This window comes from Mus pahari, chromosome 15 (genome assembly GCF_900095145.1).
Source record: "Mus pahari chromosome 15, PAHARI_EIJ_v1.1, whole genome shotgun sequence".
Taxonomy (NCBI): Eukaryota; Metazoa; Chordata; class Mammalia; order Rodentia; family Muridae; genus Mus; species Mus pahari.
The window spans coordinates 55,015,119-55,034,581 of record NC_034604.1 but is presented as its reverse complement, the minus strand read 5'-3'; the positions used below and the strand labels follow the sequence as shown (position 1 = coordinate 55,034,581).

General features: G+C 46.4%; 1 protein-coding gene across 1 annotated transcript in view; it reads right to left on the bottom strand.

Moving 5' to 3' along the window:
* Pde6a (phosphodiesterase 6A) overlaps nucleotides 1–18,673 on the bottom strand; it is a 64,633-nt gene extending 45,960 nt beyond the window's left edge. The window contains exons 1-5 of the mRNA XM_021214420.1: nucleotides 17,933–18,673; nucleotides 7,695–7,847; nucleotides 6,399–6,488; nucleotides 5,030–5,170; nucleotides 1,097–1,171 (exon numbers count right to left, since the gene is read on the bottom strand). Coding sequence (XP_021070079.1) covers nucleotides 1,097–1,171; nucleotides 5,030–5,170; nucleotides 6,399–6,488; nucleotides 7,695–7,847; nucleotides 17,933–18,406 — 933 coding nt within the window. The 5' untranslated portion in view covers nucleotides 18,407–18,673. The remainder of the gene's footprint in view (nucleotides 1–1,096; nucleotides 1,172–5,029; nucleotides 5,171–6,398; nucleotides 6,489–7,694; nucleotides 7,848–17,932) is intronic.
* Between the last annotated feature and the right edge of the window lie 790 nt (nucleotides 18,674–19,463).

The window sequence follows — 19,463 nt, the reverse complement described above, 5'->3', positions numbered from 1 at the left end:
TTTTGAGACAGGGTCTTACACTACAGTCCAGGCTAGCCCAGAATTCTCTATGTACCCCAGGGTAGACTTGACCTTACAGTGATCCTCCTGTTTCAGCCTTCCCATTGCTGGGATTGCAGGAATGAGCCACTATACCTGGCCTGGTATTTGGGTTTTGTTATTATTATTGTTGTTTTCCATTCACACATGAATAACATGAGGCTAACCAGCCTTGGCTAGGTTTCTTCAGGATATCTGTGGGTTTGTGCAGGGCTCCTCCTGTGTCTTCTCTAGAAGGAGCATAACATGACTTGTTTCAGGGAACCCATCCCCCCATTTAATCACAGGAGTGTGGTCAGCGTCATTGCACTGAACTTCCCGGGGCACAAACAGCGGTGTGCTGATCCAAATGTTCAGCCAATGCTGACTTTCTTTTCCTTTCCCTCTTTGGAGCAACCACAGCTCTGGCAGGTACCACCTGGTTATATGACATCCTGTGCCCCTGTGCTACAAGGGGTGGGAGGCAAGCAGGGCCACCTAGCCAGGAGGTCATAAGAACTCTGAGTGATGTGGACTGTTATCCTGTGGCTGCTGGATCCCATCTAACTTACCTTCTGTCTTCTCAAAATAAATTTAGAACCTACTACAAGAAAAAAAGACTATCATTATAAACCAGTCCAGCTTTTTTTTTTTTTTTTTTTTTTGTAAGTAGAAATAAACAAGTAAATGCATGCAGCTAACAAACATACCGAGTAGTTGTGACTGCACTCTGGCTACCAACGTGAGCATTCTAGATTAGATCTGAGCCTCTTTCTAGTTGCAAACTGGTTCTACCTTCCTGCTGGGAAGATCCTTGAGCCAGCCGCAGGACATCCGCGGGCTCATCCCTGTCTGCAGGATGTGAGTGTTCACTCCTGCCTCATCTGCCTGTTCCCCTGGGTCCCTCTGAAACTCCAGCAAGATATTAAGCTTTTGCAAGTGACAGGGTTGGAAAGTGGGGAGGAATTACCAGGAGAGAGAGCCTAATATAGTGAAGATAAATATGCATGATAAATTAAAGCAAGTCTGGGCAAGACTGCCAAGCCTGGCATATGGAAAAGATCTCAAAGAAACTTACCCTTCCGTCTGGAGTCCTGGGACCAGAGTAAGCTGGAGCCTCGCCCATCAGAACTGGCCACACATCAAAAAATTCCTAGGGATTAAAAAAAAAAAAAAATTACGTTTGTCTGTTCTTAAAGAGATGTCCAACCTATATGAGTTGTCTACCATTGAAGTTTGGAGGTGAAAAGATCACTGATACCTAAGAGCAGACTTGGAATAAACATATTTGTTAGACATTGATAAACAGATCTGTCGAATCAGCCTAAATATGGGTGATGAGTGGGGTGTCCCTGGTGTTGTAGAACTTGGTGCTGAGGAAACAGCTCAGTAGGTGAAAGTGCTTGCTTTGCAAGTGTGAGACCTCCTGAGTTCGAATCCTAGATCCCAGGTAAAGTGGGGCACAGTAGCACTGTGTCTGTAATGGAGGCAGGAGGATTCCTGAAACTCTCTAGCTAGCTAGCCTGTCTCATGGAATAGCAGACGGTAAAGAGACCCTGTAAGTCTCCAGGCAGGAGAGGACTGACACCCAAAGCAGATGGCCTCTGACTTTAAGCATGGTGGTACGTGCACACACACATGTAAATACACAAAACGGCAACACGCACAAAGAAGTTTTTTTTAAACTAGGGACTTGATGATGATGATGATGATGATGATGATGATGATGATGCCACAGCTATATAGACATGTACATGTTGCAGTTTTGTTTCTGCTCATCAGATACAATAGCAGGTAGCAGGGGACGGCCTTGCCTGACAGCAATGGGAGGGGAGACCCTTGGTCCTGTGGAGGTTTGATGCCCCAGCGTAGGGGGATGCTGGAGCAGTGGGGCACAAGAGTGTGGGTGGGTGGGGGAGCACCCTTATGGAGGCAAAGGGGAGGAGGGAGAGGGTGGATATGGGGTGGGGGTGGGAGGGTGGAGGTGGGGAATTGCAGAGGGGTAACTGGGAAGTGGGATATCATTTGAGATGTAAATGAATGGAATGATTAATAAAAAAAAAAAGAAAAGAAAAAACGAGAAAGAGCAGCAATAGAGAAAATATGAGCTCTCAAAACACATTGCATAATCCCACTGTCAACTCCCAAAATGCTGCTTTTAATTGGTAAAGTGTTGTGAAAGAAATTCAAAAGGTCCTAAAAGCTATTTAACGCCTTAAGCATGGCATGCACCTCAGCCTGACCTTGCACTTGGGCTCCTGTGCTACAATACACGTCCCTGCGTAACAACCAAAGGCTGAGGCTGGGGCTGTCCAGGGTTAAAGAATGTGACTAGCCTGTGCAAGGGCCTGGGCTCCAGCCCAGCTCTGGAGTCATAACCTAAGAGACATATTTTTGTGACAAATTCAATTTTAAGCAATCGCAGCCAGCCAGCTGACCAGATCATACCTAAATCAGACAAATGTGTAACTGTAGCTAATCAAGTTATACACGAGCTTCATTTCATTCAACCTAGACGAGCTCTCTGCCCATGCTATAGAGCAGAGCCCTTGATGGCTTGCTGTCTGGGTGCCACCTGATTCACACAAACATTCCTTACTGAGCTTATTTTATTTTGAGATTTTTTTTAAAAAGTTCTATTCATTTATTATATGTAGCTGTCTTCAGACACACCAGAAGAGGGCATCAGATCTCATTATTTGTGGTTGTGAGCCACCATATGGTTGCTGGGGATTGGAACTCAGGACCTTGGGAAGAGCACTCAGTGCTCTTAACCGCTGGGCCATCTCTCCAGCCCTCGAGTTTTTCTTTTTACCATGGCCCAAGACACAAGTAGAAGACAGATGAAAGAGGGTTGTGGATGTGGCTCAATTAGTGCAGTGTTTGCCTAGCATGCCTAAAGCCCTGGGTTCCAACATAAAACACCAAATGCATGTAGAAGCACTTGCCTGGACTCCCAGGGCTTAGGGGGTAGAGACGGGGAGATCAGGAACTCAAGCTCATCTTTGACCAAGGTCAAGACTAGCCTAGGATTCAGGAGACCTTGTCTAAGAAAGAAAGGAAGAGGGGAAAAAAAGAGCCCAAAAAGAAGGCTCATGAGGAGAAGTCACCAGGGCTACCCAGGCCTCTGCCTGTGGCTCCTTTGCTGGTGTTCTTTGCATGCAGGGATGCAAAGCTTGTGTTAGGTCAAAGTCCCTGCCTTCAGAGAAGGCCTTCCTCCTCCAGGGCTCCATCTGATCACTGAGCTGTTAGTGCCTAGGGACAAACAGAGACCTAATAGCACTGAAACCACCCGTGTAGACGCCACCCTCTCCAACCCTGTGTAGATGCCATTCTCTCCTTTGTGCCATTGAGTAGGCTTATCATGAGGTTCGCTTATGCTAATATCGCCCGGAGGTGGGGAGTCAAACAGAGGGAGTTCATAGGAAGTTCACACTCCACACCCTTGGCCTTCCATCTTGTTGGGTACTTTTTCTAGACTTCTGACTATAGAAAGAGATGCTGGTCTGGGTGAGAATGTGAACTGGGGACCCTGACAGAGTCCCATGTCCCGTTTGCCACTTGTTTACGATGCATGAAACACCACACATGGCCTACAACAGAGGTTCTCAGTCTGTGGGTCTCAACCCCTTTGGCAACCCTCTATCTCAAAAAAAAAAAAAAAAAAGTTTACATTATGATTCAGTGCAGTAGCAAAATTACAGTTATGAAGTAGCAACAAAATAATTTTATGGTTGGGACGGGGCCTCACTCCAGCATGAGGAACTGTATTTAAGGGTCACAGCCTAAGGCTGAGAAGCACTGCCTTAGAACTTAATGTTTCTTGAAGAAGGTAAGCAAGAACTTTGTTGTTGCCCAGCATGAGAAGAAATATTCAAACTGAAGCCCCTAAGTATGAAAGGGTGGAAAATACAGGGAGAAAGACCATGAAATGTAACACCCGGTGAAGAACTCTTTAACACAAAACACCAAACCCAGGATCTTTTCACAAGTGTATGTCAAGATATTGTATAAACATGCTGAAATTAAGGGTGGCATTGTAGAATAACAAGCGAGAAATAAAGCCAATGCAACGAACTAGAGATTCCAGAAACCAGCCGGAGGAAAGACAGGCTTTTTAATGGGACAGTGAGAAAAGGTGGACTTTTCAGTAGGGCAGTGGGGAAGGGTGGGTCTTTTTCAGACGATATAATTGGTTGGTTGGTTGTCTATATGGAGTAGTAATATTTATCATAGTATACATTAAAATTTTTGTTATACTGTAGAGCTACATATCAAATCCACAAAAAATAAAACTTACATGAATAAGTAAAATATTTTTCTGAATCTTAGAGGCTCGAAAAGATTTTCTTAAACAGGGCACAGAAGTCAACAGCCATAAGAAAAAGTGATTATTTATATGGCTCAGATTTCTATTCACCAAAACACACTTTTGTGAGGGAGGGGTTAAGACGGGGTTTCTTTGTGTAACCCTGCCTATCCTGGAACTCACTCTGTAGACCAGGCAGGCTGGCTTCGAACTCACGGAGATCCACCTGCTTCTACCTCCCGAGTGCTGGGATTAAAGGTGTGCACCACCATGCTCCAAAGACACCTTTAAGATAAAGAAAGCTTGCAGTCGGAGATGTTTGTGAGACAGCAGAGGACCCGGATCCAGGCTTACAGAGAACTCTCCCGTAGGCAGCAGAATGGCTCCAGGGTAAAAAGCGCTTGCCCATGTGAGCCCGATGACCTGAATTCAATCCCCAGAACCCGTGGTGGAAGGGGGAGAACAGACTCCTAAACGTTGTCCTCTGACCTCTGCACTTATGTTATTGCTGGCACGTGCCTTTAATATCTGTCCTAGGGGTAAACTCAGGTCTTCACGGCTTCAAGGCAAGCATGTCACTCACTGAGCTATCTCCCTTCACAGGCATCCAAATCCATCCCAGACTGTGTCCTGTGCTAGTTGAATTATTGACCAGACTGCGTTCAATCACCTTAGAAAGGTCTGCCCTTGAAGTCTTCTTACCTTCTGTTTGGTCATGTCTAAGAGTCCTACGGAGTATCTGTCGCAGTTGAGGAAGGCCCGGACCGTGTACAGGGCCTTGTGGAACTGCCTCTCTATATCCGTGAGCTCTTCAAAGACCTTGCTCCCAGACCACAGCAATATCTGAAGACATTTGGAAAAAAAAAAAAAACAGTTTTTTTTCCGATTATTTTTGTATTCATTTTACATCCTGATTACAGCCCCTCCGCTCCTCTCCTCCCAGTCCCGCCCTCACAAATCCCTGCCCCCACAATCCGAGTTTTTGAAGCACAACTTAGAAATTCACTAGGTAGAAAAATAACTAATTCTGCAAAGTTTTCTACTTAATCTATTTAAGTCTCATAATAATCTAGAACACTGGTTCTCAGCCTGTAGGTTGCAACCCCTTTGGGGGTCAAATGACCCTTTCACAGGGGTCACCTAAGACCATAGGAAAATACAGATATTTACATTATGACTCATAACAGTAGCAAAATTACAGTTATGAAGTAGCAATGAAACTTATATTATGGTTGGGTGGGGGAGGGGGGTGGCGGCGGTCACCACCGCATGAGGACCTGCATTAAAGTGTTGCAGCATCAGGAAGATTAAGAACCACTGATCTAGGGGGCTGGTGAGATGGCTCAGTGGGTAAGAGCACCCGACTGCTCTTCTGAAGGTCCAGAGTTCAAATCCCAGCAACCACATGGTGGCTCATAACCATCTGTAACAAGATCTGACGCCCCCTTCTGGAGTGTCTGAAGACAGCTACAGTGTACTTACATATAATAATAAATAAATAAATAAATAAATAAATAAATAAATAAATAAATAAATAAAAAGAACCACTGATCTAGAGAAACAGGTGGGGTCATTAGCCCCATTTTATAGGTGGAAAACTGAGGCTTGGAGAGTTGAAGTGGCACCTTGTGGGTGGTGCCATCTCTGGACTGGTAGTCTTGGTTCTATAAGAGAGCGAGCTGAGCAAGCCAGGGGAAGCAAGCCAGTAAGGAACATCCCTCCATGGCCTCTGGATCAGCTCCTGCTTCATGACCTGCTTGATTTCTGGTTCTGACTTCCTTTGGGGATGAACAGCAACATGGAAGTGTAAGCTGGATAAACCCTTCCCTCCCCAACTTGCTTCTTGGTCATGATGTTTGTGCAGGAATAGAAACCCTGACTAAGACACAAACATTCATCACCTCCTAATACTGGGGCCTCCCACCAGACACAGCTCAGTCGTTCCCAGCACCTTCACACCAGCCGCCCTGACCCCGTCAATGCTTCAGTAGAAGGACATGCTCATCACCCCCGACTCCTACCCCCACTCCCACTCCCACCCCCACTCCTGCTCTGGAGCCAGGCCGCTTACCTGGCCGCGACGGGTCTCACAGTTGTGCAGGTAGCTCAGGTGGAATACCTTCATGATCAGATTCACGAAGTTGAGGTACTTGAGAAGAATCTACAGATTCAAACGGCACGAGGGAAGCAGATGAGAAGGAGGAATCCTTCCTCTCAATCTTCTGCAGCCAGCAAAAATAAAAAGTCTGACCACCGTTAAAACCTTCAGGGAAGAAGTGATTTGCACAGCTGAGCCATGGAGTGCAGACTCCTCACGTGTTGCACTGTGAACAAGAACTCACAACGTGTGTTAATTTGGTAGTGAGAATGTATTAATAAAAATAGCTAGTGTATATTGAACTTGATGTCCCTGTGTAAAGTCCTCGGTATAAGATACCTGGTCGTTATAAGTCAATGTGAAGCAGATACTATAAAATCACCCCGCTTTACAAATTTAAAAACAAAACAAAACACAGCACTTCCAGGGAAGATAACTGTGGTGGTTTGAATGAAAAACCCAAGGGCTCATAGGGAGTGGCATTATTTGAAATGATTAGGACCTATGTACGGCCTTGGTGGAGCAGGAGTGGCCTTGCTGGAGGGAGCATATCACTGGGGATGAGCTTTGAGATTTCAGAAGCTCAACCAGGCTTTCTCTTACTTTCTCTTTCTCTTCTTGCTGCCTGCCAACCTGATCAAGATATAGACCTCTTAGCTAACTCCCCAGCACCGCGACTGCCTGCACACTGCCATGCTTCCCACAGTGATGACAATGGACTAAACCTCTGAACTCTAAGCCAGCCCCAATTAAATATTTTCTTTTATTAGTATTGCTGTCATCATCGTCGTGGTGTCTCTTCATAGCAATAGAACCCTAACTAAGTCATAAAGTGATTTGTCTAATAAAACAAGATTTCAAGAGACCCCGACCAATCACCTCTCCATTCCTAACCCCCAAATCCAGTGTCTGCAGTGTCATCTTCCCCTGTTTCTCTCAGAGACTAGCAGGTGAACCCCACACCCCCCACTCTCTCTCTCTTAGTTCTGAGACAGGTCTGATCTGTAGTATATGCTGCCCTGGAGCTGAAGCTCATTGTGCAGGCCAGGCTATATAATTATAATTACGGGTATGCACCAAACATATGACAATATTCCTGGCACAGCCTGTCAAATACTGAAATCACAGACATGGACCACCGTGCTTGGCTGTCCCCCAGCCTTATATTTGGGAAAACTAAAGTCAAGCCCAACAGCAAGGTTGGAGAATTCCATGAGCTGGAAGAATGGGCTAGCATGGCCTCCTCAGAGGTATCTCAGGCAGCCTTACCTCTTCATCTCTCTTGGTGAAGTGGGGTTCATCTATTTTATTCACAGCCATGATTATGGCTACCACGTCCTTCCCATTCATGATGGGGGAAGCCAGGATGCTCTTGGTCTGATATTCTGTGAGATTGTCCACGAAGTCACAGAAATGTTCATCCTGAAAGAGTCAAGGACAGAGAGACAGATGAATAAAAAGAACAGGTCTCAGAGACCCTGCTGACAAGGGGATGATGGCATCTATCTGTTCCCTTTTAGCAAGGTCCTGGTGACCTGAGGTGACCATGTACACCTCCAACATCATTAGGAGGAGGAGGGGGAGGAGGAGGGGGAAGAAGAAGAAGAAGAAGAAGAAGAAGAAGAAGAAGAAGAAGAAGAAGAAGAAGAAGAAGAAGAAGAAGAAGAAGAAGAAGAAGAAGAAGAAGTAGAAGTAGTCCAGGAGGAGGAGGAGGAGGAGGAGGAAGAGGAGAAGGTGGCGGCGGCAGCGGCCTAACGTCTGCTAAGGGCCATGGAAGACAAACACATCAAGGCAGTGAAGCCCAGTAGGAGCTGTGAGGGAGTTAGGGGCATCACCATGGTAGAGGGACCAATAGCCTATCTCAGAGAAAGGAGATCTGCAGCTCAGAATTGACATGACCTGTGAGCGCTTAAAACCTCAGTTCTTCTCGGCTCACATTGTCTCAGAGAAGCTACACTGGGGTCCACCTCATTGAACAAGGGCTTTGTTATTTTCAGCTCCACCTCTCTTGTATCCATTTGGATACCATCTCACTACATAGTCCAGGCCAACCTTAAATTCTCCATCCTCTTGCCTCAGCCTCCCACAAGTGCTGGAATCACAAGCATATATTTTCACCTTTTAAAAAAATATTTTCTTTATTTACATTTTAAATCCCCTCATTTTACACCCTCATTCCCCTGCCTCTATGAGGGTGCTCCTCCACCCACCCACTCCCATCCTCCCGCCCTGGTATTCCCCTACACTGGGGCACTGAACACCCTCAGGCCCGAGGGCCCCTTATTTTCACTTTTTATAACAAGCCGGTTACCATCTACACAATCATTTCAATGGTCATTCCCATCCTACAGATCCATATGAAACTCCACTATGTATCAGGCCTATACCAAGTGGCTAAGATTCAAGGTCTTCACCGATGAATCACCAGCAGTAAGTTTGATCGGCATCTTGACTGGGTTAAGAAGTGCCTAGGAGCTCAGTGAAGCAAACCTCTGTGTGTGTGTGTGTGTGTGTGTGTGCAACTTTCCAGAGAGGATTGCCAAAAAGGGGACACCAGCCCTGAATGTAGGGCTGGACCTGTAAGCAGAGGGGTGGGGAAAGCTGACCCAAGACATTCTTTTTCTCTGCTCAACAACCGCCCTATGAACTGCCCTGTCCTTTCACGATGTCCCCATGACGGACTACCAGCCCCAAACCATGAGCCAAAGCAATCCCTCTTTCCTTCAGTTAAAAATATTATGTGTTATCATTAAGGGAGAGGCATGATGTTTGTGGTGAGGGACGTGTGCCAGGGCTCATGTGGCAATCACAGGATAGCTTTGCGGAGCGATTTCTTTTGTTCCACTTTCACATGGGTTCTGGGATCAAACTCAAGCAGCCACTGAGTCATGCCAACGACCTCTTCTCTTGTCTCTGTCATGTATTTGGTCACAGTAGCACTAAAGTTATACAGGCCATAAAAGCTTAGCTGAAAACTGTAGCATGCAGAGACCCACACACCCTGACTCCGAACCCCAAAGGCAGCCTGAGGGATCCTTAGAGGCTTTGATACAGTCCATGTGGTCAGGGAGAGGAGACACAGGCTGGACTGTCTATGGTCAAAAGAATCCACCTTTCTGTCTCCAGTACCGCGGGTACATTTCCGGACTGCCATGTCTCATGGGACCTGAGCCAGCCCAAACACCAACAGTGTGCACTCTTCTGAGAAGAACGATTCATCTACACAGCCAATTCTAGAACTTTTCTAGAACTAAGGTGGCATAATTTTCCCTACAGCTCACTTTCCTGGTGCGGTGCTCTGGTTGTCAGGATTTCTTCCTGGAGAGAGCGAGATTCAATAAATAGGCAATGGCATAAGGTCAGGGAAGATGACTCAACCCCGTGAAGGGTAAAGGGATTAAGATAAGCCAGCCATGCTCCACTTGAATTAGCCTTTGGGGATTAGAAAAGGCTAGAAGGCAGCTGCAGCCAAGGAGGGTTTTCTGTGTCACTCTCAGAAGACCCTGCTGAGGGCCTATGTCCAGGGTCAGGCATGCTCAGATTCATCTCAGTTCGGCTTTACAATATTCACCTTCAGCAAGGGAAGCCAGGATTCACCTGCTCTAAGGCAGATGTCTCTAAATCTGCCAGAACCCTCTTTTCCAGAATATTCATCACATTTCTCATCGCTGTGCTCAACTACCTGACAAATGTAACTTCAGAGAGAAAGGACTTAATCTGGCTCCCAGTTTGAGGGGACACAGTTTGCCACTTCCAGAAAGGAGTGTTGACAGGAGCAAGGGGCAGCCGAACACACTGCAGCGAGCAGAGAGGAGAAAATGGCTATACTCTGCTTGCTTTCTCCTCGGTAGACTGTCTGGAACATCAGCCCATGGGAATAGGAATGATGCTGCTCACATTTAGGGTGGGTCTTCCCACCTCGGCTGATCTGACCAAAATACTCCCTCAACGACATGCCCAGAGGTCTGTGAGGTGAGTCCAGATCCTGTCTCGTGGATTACCATCACACACACGGAGAGTTCCCAGCCAAGGACACTCTTCATGGACACTCCATCTCCCAAATGACTGGAGTCTACATAAGCATTACCATCCCTGTATCCATCCCATAGTAAATACCCCTAAACTACTCTGCGCATGTGTGCATGTGTGCGTGCGTACGTGTGTGCGTGTGTGTGTGCGTGTGTGTGTGTGTGTGTGTGTGTGTGTGCTTGCACATGTGCACATGCACATGCATGGAATTGAGGTGGAGGCAAAGGACAACATCTGTCTCATTCCCTTGAGACAGAGTCTCCTATTGAACACCGAGCTGGTCAGTTTGACTAGGTTGGGTGGCCCCTGAGTGCTAGGAGTCTGTCTGTCTCTGTCTCCCAGCACTGAGGTTGTAGACACAGATAGCTATAATCTGACTATTTTGTGTGTGTATAAGTGCTGGGGATTTGAACTCAAGTCTTCATGGTGGTAAAGCAAGCTCTCTTACCTACTGAGCCATTTCCTCCCTCCCAAACCATTGATTTTAAAAGCCAGGCATAAGAGACTTGGTTAAGGAAGGCCCAGAGTCATTCGTTCACTCGGGACTGACAGAATGCTTTCTGAGTGGCACACTGCTCTGAACCCTGGGGCCACAGTAGAGAACGGGAGACTTTTATTCTGGTAAGACATAGTTAAATAGAGGAGACATGAAAAATTAAGAAAAGAGGGGACTGGAGAGATGGCTCAGCAGTTCAGAGCACCGACTGCTCTTCCAGAGGGCCTGAGTTCAATGTCCAGCAACCACATGGTGGCTCACAACCATCTGTAATGGGATCTGATGCCCTCTTCTAGTGTGTCTGAAGACAGTGACAGTGCACTCATGTACATGAAATGAATACATCTTTTTAAAAAATAAGAATAGAGTTCAGCATGTACCCTGCAGCCTGATAGCATCCGCTCTGAAGGAACCAGGAATGCCTTCACAGTGATGGGAGGGCGATAGACGGACGCTGTTCAGGTTTGAATGGGGATCAGGAAGGCTTCTCTGAAAGGTAGCACTGAGCTGGGGGCCCAAGGCAGAAGAGGGGGGGCATTCATTCTAAGGAGGGACTTAACTGCAAAGTCTAGAAGGTAGGGATGGGCTTGGAAGATATGGCAGTTTGAATAAAAATGGCTCCCGTAGGCCCATAGGGAGCAGCACCATTAGGAGGCGTGGCCTTGTTGGAGGAGATGTGTCTCACTCTCTGCTGCCTGTGGATCCAGATGTAGAACTCTCAGCTCCTTCTCCAGCACCATGTCTGCCTGCGCGCCACTATGTTTCCCACCATAATGAAAATGGACTAAACCTCTGAACTGCAAGGCGGCCTCAATTAAATGTTTTCCTTTATAAGAGTTGCCAGTGGGTCATGGTGTCTCTTCACAACAATGAAACCCTAAGACAGAAGACTCAAAGAAAAGAAAGATCTGTGTGCCTGAGGCATTGAGAGGGAGGGGAAGAGTGGAGGGCACAGATTTGGAGTGGCAAGCCTCAGCATTCATTCATTCATTCATTCATTCACTCATTCATTGTGCAGGAGAACTTCTATGTGTCTACATCTGGCTCATGACCCCAGTGTGGCCTCAGACTCACCATCTTCCTGGCTTAGCCTCCTGAGTGCTGGGATTTCAGGCATACATCACCATGCCTAGATTCAAATTCTGCTTCTCATTCCCTATTCCCCAGTTCCTCCTTTCAAACACTCACAGTGATGAATTCTGTGGGACCCATGGCACGATCTGTTAACAGAATCCATTACGTACTGAATAATAATGGTGTGCTCTGCTAAAAGTCAGATGACTTACATACATTATCAAATCTGCCAAACTGAGCTCTTCCTTCTCAATCATGGACAAGTCCCTTGCTGATAAGTAGCGCAGCTCCTCTACCCATTCATTGGATGTTGGTTTATTCACTGGTTAATTGGTTAATTCATTCATTCATTCATCCATTCATTTATTTGTATTTATTGAGCCTTGGCTCTGTGTTAGGCACTGGATACGGTCAGAGCCTGTGGGGAATTACCTTTATTGCTAACTAAGATAGGAAGACCTGTCCACTGTGGGTGGCACTATTCCTTGGCTGGGATCCTGGACTATGTAAGTAGAGAAAGAACATTCAGCAGCAAGCATCCGTTTATCATTCTCTGCTTCAAGACTGTGAATGTGTTGTGACCAGTGCTCAAATTCCTTCTGCCTTGATCTTCCCCCACCATGGTGGGGGCTGAGCCCTTGACTTTACCCTGATAGACTGTGCCCTTGAACAGCAAGAGAGCACGTGATGGCTATTTCCAGTTGTCAACTTGACTATATCTGGAATGAACTACAATCCATAAATGGAGGGCACACCTGTGACTCAGATCTTGAGGCTGGAAGACACAGGCTTTTGATTCTGATCTTGAAACATAGCATCCATGAAAAGCTTAGGTCTAGGCAAAGTGATACACACGTTTAATCCAAGGAGACAGAAGCAAACAGATCTCTGAGTTCAAGGCCAGCCTGGAATAGAGCAAGTTCCAAGAAAAGAACAGCTTAGGTCCAGGTACATACCTTTAATCTGGGCCATACCTTCTGCTGGAGGCCTACATAAGGACAATGGAAGAAGGAAGGCTTCCTTCTTCTTCACCTGCTTACACATACTTGCCAGCATATCTGTTGAAACCTACTTCCTCAAGATTCCAGGTTACACAGAAGACTAGCTGAAACACCTAGCTTTGAGAGACCGAGCAACTGCTAGATTCTTGGACTTCCCATTCACAGCTGCCCATTGTTGGGTTCGTTGGACGGCAGACTGTACGTCATTCCAATATTTTCCCTTAATAAATAGAGCCATTCCGTAAGTCTGTGACTCTAGAGAACCCTGACTGAGACAGAGCACAAACCCTTTCTCCTCTAAGTTTCTTGTGTCATCGTGTTTTATCACAGCAACAGGGAAAGGAAGGAAGACAACTGGTGAGACGAGGTTGCCCTCTCTGGGTGTCATGGCATGGTGGGATATCACGTTAGACACGAACCTCCAGTTCAAAGCACAGTGTGAATCAGGGTGGGCCACAGAGATTGAGAAGCTTGCCTGAGATCAGCTTCAGTGGTTACTTGGTACCCTGCCTCAGTTTCCCCTGGGGGTGAAGTCAGAGTGATGGTTTGGGTTTACGGTTTCTCTCCTGTCTGGTGTGGCCATTTCTGAGTCTCCAGAAAGGAGAGAACAGAGGTAGACTAGATCCGAGAGACTGCGGGTGACGGTTCTCTTGGCTCTTAACAGTCCTGAAGTCCTGAAGTCTTCAGAATGCAATTGGTTGGTGTTGAAGAGGGGCTGACCCTCATTCACTCACGCATTGAGTGAGTATCCTACTCTACTGGACGAGACGTCAGGGACAAACACGGTAAAGAGGCGAGATGAGGACGGACACCTCATGGAGTAGGGGACTTCAATACCTCACTCATTCCAACAAACAGGAACATTGGCGCTAACTGATCTAATAAACCAAATGGACTTAACAGATACTTACAGATTATTTCACCCAAACACGAAAGAATACACTTTTTATCTGCACTTCATGGAAGTTTCTCCAAAATTGATCAGTCACACGCCAGGACACAAAGCAAGTCTCAACAGATACAAGAAAATTGAAGTAGCTCTCTGTGCCCTATCAGACCACAATGGATTGATACAACAACAGAAACAGGCTGCCAGGTTAAATCTGAATTTCAAGTAAATGATAAATAATTATTGTTTAACCATAAGCATATCTTAAGTATTTCATGGGATATACTTCTACTAAAGCATTACCCTTTGTTTATTAAAATCCAAGCTTAGATGATCACCTTCCATTTTACCTGTCAATGCTGATCTCATCTTTTGTAACAAGCACAAGGATGAGCAAAGATTTGCCAGGGATGCGAACACTCAGGAGAGCCCCTGGGAAAACTTGTTTGTAGCTTCACAGTGAAGCAACTGTAACCATTCCCAGACTCTCTAGGGCAGTGAAGGCTCAAAATATACCTTTATAGATATTCAGAGACAACTCAGACCCCAGTCCACACCATCTTCTCCCTCTCCACTAGTTACTCGGCTTCTCTAGAAAGACCACATCCATCCCAGAGCCTAGAATAGAGAGAGAGATTTCCCAAAGGCCAGAGCAGCAAGCAACATGCAAATCCTAAGCACTCAGGACTTCCCGGTCTTGGCTGAGTCACTCACAGCCAGGGACACTGCCCCAGACCTAAAGACTTCTGGGAAAGCATGGGTGTGGCTGCAAGGATGAACTTTGAGAGCTGAACAGAAAATAACAGGTCAGCCCGGAGGCTCATCATGCTGTTAGGCCTTAATCTTCGGAAGTCAGACCTTCTCCTATCCTCGATTCCACAACACCAAGGCCTATGAAGGGCTAGCACTTCCAGAGTCCAAACGAATCTAAAGGGAAAACTCCAGAAGGCAAAGTTAGATTTTTTTTTTTTCTCTCTATAGCCCACACAGATGTGGTGTGGCTCTGTCACTTAGAATAGGTCCTTACTATCAGCAATAGAATTGTAATAAGGGACAGGAACTGCCCATGTAGGCTTTGGGTCAGGAGGCTAGGAAATAGCTTAATGGCTAAAGCACTTGTTGTATAAGCTGGATCGAGAATTCAGAGTCCCAGAACACATGTAAAAGCTGGGAAGGTGTAGCAGCCCACCTGAAACCCCAGCACGTAGGAGGCAAAACCAGCGTACTGTCAATGTTTTACACAGTAAGGGGGAGCCCAGTTAGGCTAACTGATTTGCTTAGGCTGTGTTCTGACAAGAGCCACACCCAGCTCTGACCTCAAGGCATAAGGTCATAACTCCTGAAACATGATCAGAAATGACCTTTCGTAAGTAACCCTCCATCCCCTGACCTCATTTTACACCTAAGGAGGAGGTGTGGGGTAGCAGAGGGTTAGAGCCTGGGCTCAAGGCCAGAGTACCTGAGTTTAAATTCCATCTCTGCTTTACACCGCGTGGCCGAGAGCTAGAGTTTCCATGTTTCATCTGTAGGCCCGAGAGAGTGAGATATTACACAAGAATCTGCGAAGGTAGAGTGTACCAACGACAAGGGAAAAGGAGATAAACAAGTGGGCACACAGGAAGAGATTACCCTCATGCACTCTGCCTAGTGTTGGCGTTTTCCAGAGAGCTAGTTTCTTGGTAGCCTAGGCTGGCCTGAGGCTTGACCTTGTAGCTCATGCTGGCTTAGAATGCTCAGTGGTCCTCTAGGCGGCTGGGTAATTAGGAGAAAGGCCAGGTGATCACTGTTTGATGACCCCCTTGAATTCGTGTGTTAACTTGGGCGTAACGCTTACTGATTTGGGTGCAAGCCCCTTATTAAGATATCTGGAGTCCAGTTGGACAAGATGGACTTTGACGTGACCTCTTTTCTCCCCTCTGGAGTGTGTGTGTGTGTGTGTGTGTGTGTGTGTGTGTGTGTGTACATGTTAAGGTACACTAGCCTAAAATTCCTTGACTTAGCTAGGCTAGTGAGTCATCAAACCCTAGGTTCTGCCTGTCTTTACCTCCCCAGCTCTGGGATTACAGATACATGCCACCATGATTGGTTTTTTAAATTTTTTTTTAAGTGTAGGTTCTAGGGATTGAACTTGGCTTCTCATGCTAGCCCAGCAAGCACCTCGATGTCTTTCCAGCCCCTCCTCTTCCCTTTTTTAACCTTAAGACTATTGGTCTGAAATAAATACAGGAGTAAGATAAAGACAAAGTCACAAAATGTGCAGGAGGCCAGACATGTAGTCCATGGAGGCCAGAGAATCTCCATGACTTCAAGGCCAGTCTGGTCTACAATGCAAGTTCTAGGCCAACCAAGGCCCTGTCTCAAAACAACCAATCAATCAATCAAACAAACAAACAAATGAAAGGGACACAAGATATCCAAGAGCTGGACCCTGGAAATGGTTAAACATGATTTCTTAGTATGACTGGTTTAACTAGTAAATGAGGCCTGTGTGACCCTAGAGTTTGGGGATTAACTTGCCGTGGAATGAAGGGAAAATCACCGCAAAGTTCCTAGTCTTTAGGCTGTGTTTATTGACCACTAGCTGTGTGCCTGACATTGTGTAGGATCCTAGGATAAATATTGAGTCAATATGGTTCCCGGTGCCAGAACCTTGATCGGCGACCTCAGGAAGGGGACAACTACAACAGAGGGTGTTCCCAAGGAAGAGACTGTTAAAGTGAGCTCTGAAGGCTTGGACCAAGGAGACCAAGTGGGACAGCTTTGTATCCTTCAGTTATAATATAATAATATCCAGTAGGCAGGGGATCTGCTCTAAGGGATCTTTGTCAGAGTTTCCAGTAAAATCCCAGGAGCTGCAGGATTTGGTTGGTTTGGGTTGGGTTGGATTTTTTTTTTTTTGATATGGAGGCTGTCTGTAGCCCAGGCTGGCCAGTGATTTGATTCTGTAGCCTCGGCTGGCTTGTGACTTGACTCTGTAGCTCATCTCTCAGTGACCCTCTGAACTTCTGGATTTTTAGGAAAAAGATCAGGTAATCAATGTTAACATTTTCAGTAATAGGACGGACAATCATCTGTTTCCAAGATAGAAAACATGAAGAAAAATAATACAGCCTTTGTGAACTGAAAGAACATGAAACTCAATCTAATTATGAAGGCCTATGGGACAACCAGGTGGCTCATGCCTGTAATCCTGGCACTTGGGTAGCCGAGAGAAGAGGATTGCCAAGAGTCTGAGGCCAGCCTGGGCTACACAGGGACTTCTAGACCAGCCTGGGGTGCCAGATGAGTCTTTCCCCCCCCTCCCTCCCTCCCTCCCTCCTTCCCTCCCTCCCTCTCTTTCTCCTCTCCCAGAGTATAGTAAACTTGATCTAACAAACATTCCAATAAACATATGGTGGTGATGGTGGGGGTTAGATAAGCCAAAATAGAAGGGCATTTCTGTAAAATATTTGTGGGTTTGTCCAATTTGGCATCAAATATTTCTTTAAATACACCAGCTTTCCAGAAAACAAAGACAGACGGAGGACCAGTCTCAGACAGGAGTGGACTAAAGAGACAGGGCTACATTAGTGTTCTTGAGACACCTGGAAAACCCTGGATATACACATTTAGATGATGGTACTGTGTGACTGTTACTCTCCCCACATTCAACCATTGTACTGTGGTTGTGGAAGAAATGTCCTGCTCTAAAACTACAGACCAAAGGCTGTATGCTCAGGGCATGCCTACAACTTCCTTCTAGCAGACCATGGAAATAGAGAGAGAAGCAGATATAGCATGATATCAGTAAGTGGTGAGTATGAATGAAAGATACACAATTCTTTGTAGTATTTTAAATTCCTGCTAGTTTTGAGTCTTTTTTTTCTAAATAAAATCTTCTAAATATTTTTGATAAATAGAGAGTGGTATTGTGCTATGACTAGCCCAGACTTGGTGGCCAGCAACAGCCCAGCCGGCTTAGACTCCAGAACCCCAGGGAACAGTGCATTCGCACATCCGTCTTATGGGGAGAGCATACCTCTTCTGTGTTAGGGACATTGGCAATCTTTTTGGAGTGTGCGACGTGGCCCACGACACCCATGTCCAGAGGGAAGACAATCTCGGAGTCGGGCATCACCAAGCAGTCCTCTAGGACGGCATCCTTGTGGACGTTGAAGAGCCTGGTGGCCAGCTCAGCGATGCCGTTGCGTGCCCTATACATGAACAGGCTCATGCGGTCAGCCCGCAGGAGGAAGCAGAGCTTCTTCATGACGTTGAATGTGCATTTCTCGGTCTGTAAGTTCTCCTGAAAGTCCCGCAGGAGGTCAAAGATGATCTCACTCTCCTCCACGCTGTTCACATCGTGGTAGCTGCTGAAGTCCATGGCTGCTTCCTTGGCCCCAAGGAGGTCTGAGATGACCTTCCCCCGGTAGTGAAAGCTATAGTATTGTTTGGCAAAGCCAATATTTGAATCCAGGAACTTTTCTACCTCCTCTGCTGTCACCTCACCCATGGCGAAGACTCCTTTTAGCTGCTCCCAGCCTTTTCTGGGCAGTTTCCAAGTAAATTGAGTTCAATAGGCCCCACCTCAATCTGAAGTTCTCTGGGTCTTGCCTGCAAATCACAGAGAGAAGGCCACACAAGAGCAGGGGCCAGCCGAGGGATTAAGTTATTAATACATCTTGAGAAGATCATGAGGATCAGCATGTTCCAGATACGGCTGGGGCCTGGAAGAGAGAATGGTATGACTCCTTTTCACCCTGGTCTGATAAGGACCGAGAGGAGACATCCACACTGAACCTCACTCGTGCACAGGAAGCAGCCTAACAGCTTCCTGTAAATGTATCCTCTCGGCCCTCGCTGGCTTTCTTTGAACCCATGGCATCGATTTCTGACAATGACTGTTTAGATTTGTTCGACTTCTAGGACAATAAGAAGAGTTGACAAGTCTAACTACAGTCCTCCATTTAGGAAGGACTAGAGTTTGGACACAGCCACCTGCAAGTGCCCCTCATCCCCTTCCCTCACTGGAACCTTCCAGCTTTTGGCTGTGATAAAATATCCTGACAAAGAGCAACTTTGGAGAGAATGAGTGTGTTTATGTTCACAGTTTAGGTTATAGCCCATCATTTGTGGGGGATGGGGGGTAGGGGTGGAGGTGGCCTGGCAGCAGGACCTTGAGACTGCTATTCCCATTACATCCACAATCAAGAGGAGAGAGAGAGAGAGAGAGAGAGAGAGAGAGAGAGAGAGAGAGAGAGAGAGAATGCATGCACTCATTGCCACTTGCTTGCTTGTCCTTGGGCTTGATTATCTACCCTTCTACAGTATTGCCCTAAGTATGTTGTCTTCTACACTATTCAATACTCCCAGAAGACATGCCCGTATGGTCAATCCAGTGTAGAGAGATGATCCTTCACTGAGACAATGTTTCCAGGTGGTTCTAGGTTGTGTTGATTTGACAATAATTAAATAAGTCAACCACCCCACACTCATTACCTCTCTCCCTAAGCTTCTCAACTGTGGACCATGGTTGTTGTCAGGCTGCCTGTATCACGGTACACAGGTAT